This window comes from Lupinus angustifolius, chromosome LG04 (assembly GCF_001865875.1).
Source record: "Lupinus angustifolius cultivar Tanjil chromosome LG04, LupAngTanjil_v1.0, whole genome shotgun sequence".
NCBI classification, from domain to species: Eukaryota; Viridiplantae; Streptophyta; class Magnoliopsida; order Fabales; family Fabaceae; genus Lupinus; species Lupinus angustifolius.
In genome coordinates, this window is record NC_032012.1 from 5,165,513 (window position 1) to 5,177,371 (window position 11,859).

General features: G+C 27.8%; 1 protein-coding gene across 1 annotated transcript; it reads left to right on the top strand.

The window, feature by feature from the left end:
- Positions 9,778 to 10,523, top strand: LOC109344797 (agamous-like MADS-box protein AGL80). The gene has a single exon (XM_019583542.1). It carries the CDS (start codon positions 9,812 to 9,814, stop codon positions 10,466 to 10,468), a length of 657 nt encoding a protein of 218 aa, XP_019439087.1. The 5' UTR covers positions 9,778 to 9,811; the 3' UTR covers positions 10,469 to 10,523.

The following is an 11,859-nucleotide window of genomic DNA, read 5'->3' on the forward strand; positions in this document are numbered from 1 at the left end:
AAATTCTTCAGCTTATTTTATGGAGATGCTGAGAATAGGTACTAATTCTTGAAATGAGAGTCATTGGTGCAGGATGATCATCAGATTCAATGACTCATCATTTATTCTACTTTCACATGATGACACAATGAGACACATATTCAATGGACAGAAATATTATCAGTTGTTAAAAAGACAATTGACTTCTCTCCTCCTTAGGTATTTCTATTGGAAAATGATATATTCTCTTACTAAATTTTTTTAGCTATAAGAAAGTAAAATATGTTATAGGGTAATGCTTTATTTATTAGTGATTGATTTATAAGTGATATGTGTTACTCTCTTGTAGGTAGGATAATTAGTTGGATGATTTAGTAGGAGGATATAAGATTACTCATTTTTATTTCTTCTTCCATAATTTTCTCCCTAAGTGTATTATACACTACAATGAAGTGATCTGAGTTTTATGGGTCTTTTCACTCTTATTCCATTATAAATAAAAAGACAATTAATTAATAAAATTATTTAAGTTAACTATGGTTTAAAAATAACTTTAAGTTAACCTGAATATGGAGATCAAGTGGGTTCCGAACAAAGAGATCCCCTTCTACTAGTCAAGATTCTTGTACACCTCAATTGAGCTACTTTATTCTTTTTGAATATGTATTTGTTGATTCAATTTGTTTTGAATTGCCTCCTACGCTCACCGAAATACTTTATCCAATGTCATCACATAAGGTCAGTATTAGAGATGTCAAAGGTGAGCTTTGTTAAAATAAAATAATCAAGTAATTAGTGTATAATTGTTAAATGCCAAAATATCATATTTGAACTATGATTTTTATGGCAGTTTAGTTCATAGATTAGTCCAATTTTTGACAAAATTGCTCTTACACTTGACACATTTTGTGAATTGTGAGATTTTACCCTTTAGAGTGTTTGTACAGTGTTGTTAAAACCATCTACCGACCGGTTGAACTGGTCCCAATATCTGTACGGTACAATAATTATATCGGTCATGCAATCATACGATCAAAACCGGTTAAAATCGTTCATAAACGACCGAATTCAATCGAACCGTACCAGTCAAATCGGACGATTTTTATTTAAAATTGATTTTTAATGAAGATAAAAAAATATTGTTTTTTTATTGATTTTCAATATTAATGTTAATATATTATATGTATATATTAACTATTGCGGATATGCGGTCTAATTAGTGAACCACCGGTTGAACCACTACCACTATACCAGTACCCTAACTGGTTTGATGATTGATACGGTATTAATAACACTGTGTTTGTACAGGTCAGAATCAGAGAAATCAATGTACAAAGTCAAGTTTCTAGACAAGAGCAACATGAGCCCAACGCAGAAGCCACCCATACAGATCTGACAGAACATAAAGGCATGCCGAACACAATTATTGTGTTGGGGTTAAAATAGTAGACATCAAAAGTTGTGTTGAATGCAATACTTTCTTTAAGCGAAATTGGAGAGAATTTTGGTATAGCTGTTGTTTTGGATTCGCCCAACGAATCACCTAAGCCAAGCAAAATTGGGCAATTTCGCTCAACACAGTTGCCTATGCTAAAATTCGAGGCTCAACCATATGAAATGTTGCACCTAGCGAAATTGTTGCACTAAGCGAATCATGCAAAAAATAGATTCTTTAAAAGGGGATTAAGAGATACATTCAAACAAGGCACATTCCCCTCGAAATTTCTTAAGTTTCCAGGATAGTTTAGCTCAAATTTAGGTGTAGAAGCAAGAGGAAAGGTTAGAGGAGCTAATTTGTGCTCATTGATGAGGTATTTTCTTCTCCTATAAACTTTATTTCTCTCTTTGTATATTGTTGTTTAGTTACCATGATAATGTGTAGCTAAACCTTTTTCTTATTAGGATTGGATGTAATATTAACTTCATGTATACACTTTAATTCGAGTTTATGTTTCGTTATTATGCTTTGATTCTTAGAGTTCTCTTTTATACTTAATCCTTACTTTGAGATTGATAACTTTTGGTATGATTTTATGATTGTGAATGCACAAAATTCTCACTCTAGATTATGAATATTGTTCTACATTATGCATGACAAACTTCTATAAATTATTGATCTATTGTTTTCGTTTTTAGAGATTGCATATTGGGCTATTAGTACTCTCCCATGGAAAAAGACTATAAAGAAGGCTGTCAAATGAGAAAAATCATGTCTCGTAACATGCATTGTAAACAATTCAAAAGTCATAGAAAACTCATGCTATTGAAAGGGCTAAGCCATTATTACCTATAACAAATGCTAATTTGGCACTAGCTTTAATAAAATACAACATACTTTGTAATACAAAATGACAAACTCAAATTTAATTTTGACTTTAAAATTTTCACTTTTACCTATTATATGGTTTACTAACTCATTACAATGGCAAAAACTCAAGGGGGATAAGTATCTCATGCAATGGAAAAGGCTAAGCCCATTACTATCTATGGAAAAAACTATGTATGACCCTATGCTATAAGGAAAAATGGATTGAGATAAAATATGGAAAAGGCTAAGCCCATTACTATATATGGAAAAAACTATGTATAACCCTATGCTATAAGGAAAAATAGATTGAGATAAAATAAGGTTATACTTCTCAAGTAATTTTATTGCCAACATAAATATTTAAAAATAAGACAACTTTGTGATTATTTAAATTTCCCTTTCTGTATCTTAAAATTTTAGACATGTCAACAATTGTTTATTTTAACAATGTTGTTTATCTCCTTCAATTTTATTGCTTCAAATTGATTGTTCTGAATTATTTTATATTTTTTATTCTAATATTTTGACTTATATAAAATCAAGGTAGAACAACTCATAAGAATGCACTAGTATACTATTAGTTCCATTAGAAGCATAAGGCATGTTATAGTTACTAGGTAGGCATGTTTATTTGGATATATAGTTTGTTACTTTTTATATTAATTAATTTTATAGAATTATGCAACATGCTTTGAAGTTTCACCAGCAGTATTTAATACCATTATTTAAGACTAAATGAAGGGTAAAGAAAGATAGAGCACATATTTGAAAAGTAATTGGAGATTCTGACATAAACATAAATTTTACAGACATTGTGGTAGTTGAGCTTGCGTGATATGCTGCAGTTGAGAAAGAAGGTTGTTAATGATGACAGAAACACTGTATGGCTCTTATTTTTGCTTACTGGTTCCAACTTTCCAAGCCATTAGCACCTTTCTTCTATAATTTGTCAAACCAAGAAGTACAAGTAGAGTGGGTCCTTGCAATAGTGATGACCTATTCAATGGACCTTATATTTAAGACAATTATATGATTTTTGTTCAAATTTAAATGGATTCAATTTATAGTCCTGTTATTACAAAATACCCCGTAATGTTTGGTTGCATGCCATGATGTTAGAATGGAAATAACAGATTTGGTTTTGAAAAAACAGTCTAGGGTTCTGATTCACATGTGACGGGGAAGCGTGGCTAGAGTTAAAGTAACAGTGCAATGTATTACCTGAATGTGACGGGAAACTCACAAGAACATTCATGGCTTATTTTGGCCACCTGATTGTAAATTGATTATTGGTTCCATTACTTAAAAGAGAGGTAGAATGCAATTTAGACATTTCCCAAAAAAAATTATAATCATCATTCTATTCTTTACAGTCAAAACATAAAAGATTATGTTTTATGATCCATTTAGAACATATGATTATTGGTTCCACTACATAAGTGAAGGTTATGATCAACTTCATCCACCCATATTAATATGATATTCTCACCAATGAAATAGACTAATTATACACTCAATTTATTTAATTACAAATTTAATTATTAAGACAAAAGCTAAATTTTTTATATTTGTACTTAATAAAAGTTTATATTATTAATATAACTCCCTAGTTGCAATAAGGAAATCAATATTACGAAGTTCTAAGTTGAAAATGAATAATATTGGTTTGATTTTTATTAATTGATGTTAAAAATAAGAAGCAAATTATAGATCTCACTCCTTATTATTTTATTCAATTTTTGTATACTTCTAATTTAGTTAATTCTATATAATTCTATTAATTTATTATTTATAATTTTTAACTTTATTTATTTATGAATTGATTTTTTTAATAATAATTCATTATGATGGCATAATATGTTAGGTATCAGTGGCCTAGGAACACCTAGAAGAGGGTTGAATAGGTGTAGCAGTTATCGATACGGCTTCTTGCACCAAAACCCAAATTCCGGAAACAACTCAGTTAATTGATTAACACATAGTCTTAATCGATTAACACATGCACAGAACATAATGATCAGAGAGGCAAATTGCACAGTTATTTAAAATCAATTGACCAGAGATAAAACGTATATTTTTAAGCATTATTAATAAGCATATGACAGTAAACAAATATGCAAGATATCAGTTATAGATTCAAATTGAAACAGCAAGAAAAAATAAAGAAGATTTAGGGAGAGAGAAGCGTGCACATGTGGATTTTTATCCTGGTTCGTTTGCTGTTCAAACATCCCCTTCTAATCTTGGGAGATTTTCTTCTTCACAATATTGAGTAAACGTATGAATACACACACCAGTTCAATTACAAACAGAAGTTAGTCATAACAAGTAACAGACCTATTAATCGATTAAGGTTATTCGTTAATCGATTAACTAGTGCAACAGAATGAAACAGAAAACAGTTGTAACAAAAACACTGATTTAACAGAAAAGCAGTTGAGTTAATCGATTAAGTCACCACGTTAATCGATTAACTGACACATTAAAATACATGGTTAAAAAGGTAAACTTCTCATATGTTATGCTCAACTTCTTTACATGTTCTAGCAATTATATTATGCCTAATATGCACATATAACATGTATGATTGATGCATGCACATACAATTAACTAGATGATATGTCTCATGGATGTAATATGACAATTAAGATGGCTTGAGAGACTAGCACCTAGGTTCACCTTACCTATACTCACTTACTACGACACATATCTCAGACTACTTAGAATAATGACTCTATTGATATGAGTAGAATGCATGTTGATTGTTGAGTCATCTTCAAGTTTTAATAGAACATTGTCTTCATCAAAACATAGGCAAAACATTGCTAGTGCTATCCTTGACACTTTACACTTTCATAATATCTATCCACTCTCATTGTATATATTTATATAAAAATTTTATATTGTTGATGGGTAGATTTTTCCCTCATTCATTATACATTCTAATTAGTTGAATTTTCAACTTTTCATATATTAAATGTAATTACAATAACTATTTATTAACTGTATCATTTATTTTATAATTTTTAATTTCATTAATTGCGGTGTGAATTTGTCACTCCTTTTATCCTTTTTATATGATAAAGATTTTAGTCTTGTTGCATCTTATAGGATCAACTTCAAAAATGAATATGCATTCATTGGTTTTTTATAATAAAAGATACCTTACTTTAATTTATTAGAAAGAGACAACATTAACTAACTCGGTGGAAATAGAAAATGAATTAATTTCACTCTTAATGACTTTTACAAGTTAGATGCTTAATTCCCATTAAACTAATTTTTCAAGTATGAGTAGGACATCAAACTAAAAGATATCTTATATTAGGTTTAAATGGTTAAGTAGTTTTATTGAACCCAATAATTTTATATATAATTAATAATTTTTATTTATAAATGTATAATTATATATAAATGCAAAATTTTATATAATCGAAGTAATATTTGTCTATATTTGTTTGAACTTGAGTAAAACAAAATCATTTTTTAAATTTTAAGTGAACCATCTAGTTTAATTCCCGGATTATTCCGGTTTAACCAAAACATAATTTGACCAAAATTTCTCCAGTTTAAAGCAATTCAACTCCTTATTTGATTAATACAGTAAATCATAACAATTTTCAAATGAGATCCACATTCAATTGCATGAATTGACACAAATTGAAACTGGCTGCAGGAGGAGTAGTTCATTATATGTTCTAATTAATTGATTTTTTTTCCTTTAGTCAAATCAATTGTAACATTTTGTTAATTGAAGCATTCAATTGCATCATTATTTCTTTTAATATGCTCTGACCACATTTATTTTAGAATAAAATATGCTCTTAATATAGGAAATAAGTTACATCATTCGGCCATTAAAATTATAACATGTATATTATTTAATTATATTTTACAAAAATATTTTTAAAATTAAACAAAAAAGTATATATATTATATTTTTACTGATTAGAGGAGATAAATTATATAAGGATATATTTTGTTCTGTTTGGTTTTACAGTTTACTTTTTAGTTTCATCCATTGAAATATTTAATATTTTAATCTCTAGTTGACTGTAATATTTATTTTTTATCACTGGTAATAATTTATTTCTTAATTAATTACATTAATTGAAATATTAAATGTTATTTTTTATTGAGTTTGTTGTAATATTTATTTTTTATATTCCTTGCTTAATTACTTTATCCATTTTTATGAGAACGTATTAATTACATTTTTCATTTTTAAATGTTCTATGTACTGTGAGTTTATAGATTTATACACAGTCAATATATTATATATCATTCATTTATATAACTTAAATTCAAAAGTTAATGATAATCAAATTTTAATGATAGATGATGCAGTGACAATATAAAAAACTCCTACATTACTAGTACAAACATATTTTTATCTTAACTGTTTTAATTTTTTTTATCTTATTCCTCCTTTTCACCTCTATTTCTCCATTTCTTTTTAGTTAAGTTCTCAATATACATTAAAATTAGTTATTTCAGTCAAATAATATATTTTTTATCATTTTATAATTTTTTAAACTATGAGTATAACCTTAAAATAAGATTTGAAATGGTGAGAGCATATTTTTTTAATTATTCTTTCCACTAATCTATAATATTTAAAAATCAAAATGACGAGTGTCTCACTCTTTCGGACCATCACACATCTTTGTATAAAATTAGTTTTTCAATCTCGACATAAAATTTCTTTACCCCTTTAATGTTATTGTTGAAATAGTTCGTGTTCATGATAATATATAAGACTTAGTTTTTTTTGGTGTGCACAACATCATATTTTAATCCTATTAAGTTATTATCTTGATGATAAGTATTTTTTTGTTAAATCTAACTATTTTATTTAAAAAAAATTATTTGTTACAGAAATTTTCAATGCTTTATGATTTGATTTGAGTACATTGCCTCACATCATTTGCTTCAACTTATTCTTGTTCATTATTTGCAGGTAATGCTTATTTAAAAGAAATTAAAATTTCTTAGAATTTTTTTTTAAAAATAGAAAAAAATAACTATTCTTAAAATTATAAATAGTGAATGAAAAATAAGTGGTTGAAGACAAAATAGAAAAAGGAGGAAAACCAAATTGTAAGAAAAAAGTGACCATAAAAATATAGAAAGGTTGTATATATTTATGAGATCAGGATGGTTGGAGAAATAAGAAAAAATGAAAATAAATGGTCGGACCAAATAAAAAAGGAGAAAAAATGAAATACAAATAAATTGAAAAGAAATAGGAAAAATGAAGAAAACATGTGTTTCATTGAAGGAGAGGATAAATGAAAAATGAAGAAGCTAAAAATATAAATGTTTAAGCTGTACATATAGTGTGAGCATGGTTGCAAATAGAAAAGGGGGAAATGAATTAGAGGAAAGAAATAGAATACAAGGATTGCAAAGAAAAAATAAGGAACATACACATATTTTAAGGTTGTTCTTGAAGAAAGAAGGATAGATAATGAAAATAAAAGAAAAAGAACATATACTATACATACCATACACATCTCTACTTTCTTGGAGAAAGTAGATGTAGAATGGAAAAAAAGCTAACCCTAACATAACAATAACCTTTAGTGAAAAATTAATTAAAATAATGAAAAATTAATTGAAATAATAATGAAAAAAATGAAAACAATACACAAAATTAAAGAACACATAGAGAACATATTCACACTCTTGTGATGGAAAAGAAGGATGGGAAAAGATGTTAAAAAAGTTGCTAGTACGTGCATGTATCTTAAAATCACATCAAATAATAATTTCTAAAAAAGTAAATGTTATTTATACAAATAAAAAATGTTGATTAAGTATAAAGTGACACGTGTCAAAACTTTTAAGGAAAGCAACACTATTATATAAACTAGTGATAGATATACAAAACAATTACGATAATGGATTTAGTGTTTGTTTAGTATAGATGGAGGTTTAATTTGTATTTTTTGTTTACTTAATGTTAGAACATAATATGTTTGACATTATACTTGGATTATAAATGCTTAGCTGATTTTTATTAAAAAGTAAAAAACTACTGTCTATTCATCATGTTTATTTTAAAGTTGGTTTATATTTTCTATTGAAATATCAATTATCATTTTACCCGTATCTCCCTTCTTATTTATGCTATAATCTCTCTTCTCGTCATCTTTTTTTTTTGCTAAACTCCATATTAGGAATATGAAGCATCATTGTGTGTCATATTATTTTTAAATATTAACATTGATTTTTATATTGTATTTTATTATAGTTTTTTAGCCTTTTAAATGAATAAATAAAAATTAAAAATTATAATAAATATCTACATATGACAATAAATATTAAAATTTTAATTTAAAAAATATGTAAAAAACCAAAATAAGCATAACATAAATTATTCTCACACATTAGAAGGACCAAAATTATATGTTTATAATCAAGGGACTAAACTCATAATAAGATTACAATAGAAGGTCTTACAAAACTAAAGACCTAGATAAAAACCTGCTTAAAATACATTGACTAAAACCACAAACTACATTTTTAATTTCACCATAGAATGTTTATTTCGCAATGTCACATGGCCTCTATTAGGCTACATATTTATTTACCATTCAAAACTGATGGTGAGGATGAAAATAAAACACAAACAAAATATAAGAACTAAATTATTAAGAAGATAATAAAGATTAAAATGAAGATTGTATGTAAGTACAAAAATTATATAGCTTAAAATATTAAAATTAAAACTTCTCACGTAAAAGTTACATACAAGTTTTGCGTTAAAAACTACAATCTGGGCAAAGACAATATCAGTATGTTTTTTCAACACACACCAACCACTTCCCACACCAACCATTCCACCTACTGACTTGGATATCTACATTAAAGATTCATATTTGCATTTCCCCACAAATGGAAGGTCATTTAAACATTTTATTGTAAATTTTTAATGATTATTTTGGTGACTATGTACATTGTACCACACATGAGAGTTGGACGGGAAGGAGCGGTTCGACATTTTGATCATTGACCGAACTTGAAAATAATTATAATTTACGGTCTTAATGAAGTAAGAGATTAAACTCTTTGGACCAGAGATATTCCTCTCTGACCAAGTTTAACATAGTTAAACCAGAATAATCTGATAAGTTTGTTTTGATCGGGAAAAAAAAAATTTATTAGAAAAAATGAGTTACAAAAGAGATAATAAGAAAAAGCAACAAAAATAGTTATTAGAGATGTGAAAAAACGGACGTTCACTTAAAATTAGAAAATGTAATCCTACTTTCCTATTTTGTTTTACTTTAGTCCAAAAAAATATGAATAAATGTTATTTCAATATAATTACAGTAAATTATTAATTATATAAAAAAAACTCTCGTTTCATAACATTTTTATCTAGTATGATTTTCATGCAAAACCAAGTCAGCAATTTGTCAAGTGATGTATATAAATAACACAATGACAAGAGTAAGAAAATCAAAACAAAACATTTCTCTTTCTTGCTGCTTTGTTACTCTTTATCTGAGAACCACCATGGCTAGAAAGAAGGTGAAAATTGCATACATTGCCAATGATGCACAGAGGAAAGCTACCTATAAGACAAGAAAAAATGGTCTGATAAAAAAGACTAAGGAGATCAGCACCCTTTGTGGCGTTGAAGCCTGTGCTATAATATATTATCCCAATCAATCTCTGCCAGAGGTTTGGCCATCTCATTCTGATGTCCAAAGAATTCTATACAAGTTCATGGCAACGCCTCCGCTTGAACAAAGCAAAAAGATGTTTAACCAAGAAATTTTTTTGATGCAAAGAATCACGAAGGCTCGGGAGCAGCTGAAGAAAAAGAAGAGTGAGAATCGGAAGGAAGAGATGTCCCTTCTCATGTTCAACTGCCTAAGTTATACTGGGAGCGTTGCTGAGAATGTTAATGTGAAAAATGCAAATGATCTTTTATGGGTTATTGATCAAAATTTGAAGGAGGTTGATCAAAAAATCACTAGAGATCAATCCCAAGAAGAGACACTAGTGGCTTCAAATAGTGCATATGGTTTGAACGGGGAGATGGATCCTATAGATCGTAATGTCCAAGAGATGATGCAGAATAACGCCAATAGTGGTGGGAATGAGATGGCTCCATTTGGATGCTTTAATATTTCTAATGGATTTTCGCATGGTCCTTTTTTCCATTGAAGAATCATGTTCTTCTTAATAATGTTTTGTGAGTCTTTGTTTAGATAGTACACATTATATTTGTCTTTGAATTTTCTATGCTTAGACATAGAAATTGGTCGTGGTCTAGTCTTCATGCATGTTTATTTTCCTAGCCTTTGAATTTTCCTTGCTTAGACACAACAACTGGTCATAAATGTATTCTCCATGCATCATGTTTATTCTATGTGTGCAGAACATAGCTGGGTGTTGTTTTTAAATATGTTTACCTCAATAAAGTGAGTAATTAGTGGAATAAAAAAAGACACCATTTATGTCGCTTTAGTACTATTGCCATTCATTGAGAACAAGACATTCACAAACAAGAGAGATGGTTCCCTCTCATGTAGCCCATTTCAATATGTGAAGTGAATGTTTCCCTCTCCATTTTATGAAAATAATTTTCACACATAATTTATCATATTCATTGATCATGTATATAAATATATCCCTAAAGATCACGAGTTCATCCAATCTAGTCCAATCTTCTAGGATTTAAAAAAATTGAGGAATTATAACCAAAAAAATAATAATTGAGGAATGAAATTGTTTCACCAAAGATATATTTTTAAAAACTGTTTGGTGACTTATTTTTTTGGGGACTTAATTGTCCACCGGAGAACATCTTCAAGGACCATTTGATTATTTTAACAATTTCATGGTCAAAACTGGGTTGATTAAAAAGTTTGGACTGATTGGGTCTTTTTTTGTAATAATATTGTAATTTTTTAGATAAGATAGTGATGTAGTATTTTAGTAATGGTGAGTTATTTTTTTATTAAATCTTCTAAAATTTATTACCGAACAAAAATTTAATTTTAATATGGCCCTAAAAATTAAATTTTAATATAGCCCAATAATGGTTAGTTATTTTTTGTAATAATATTGTAATTTTATTTTTATTAAATCTCATAATTTTCAAAATAGTTTTAGTAGATGCGTAACTCCCAAATAAAAATAAACCACTGGATTCAAACAGTATTTATGCTAAAACTGCATATTAGTCCATATATTAAATTCCAAATCTTAAATGTGACACACTTTTAATGAATATTATTAATATTGTATTGGTTATCTCTAGATATTGGTATGACTGTGTAATAGTTGAATCGGTGGTCAACTATTTAATTCATATTAATGATATATATATTATACTAACACACATGTTGAAAAATCAATTAAAAACAATAACTATAATTATTTATACCACTTATTAAAACAAAATGTATTATTTGGTGGTATTGCATATTTTATAAGTATAAATAAATACAGTAATTATGTATTTAATAATGAGACTAATTTACTGATTTTCTAGTTGAATTTACTGATTTTCTAGTTGAATCGACCGAGAGAAATTCATCTTGACAGCACTG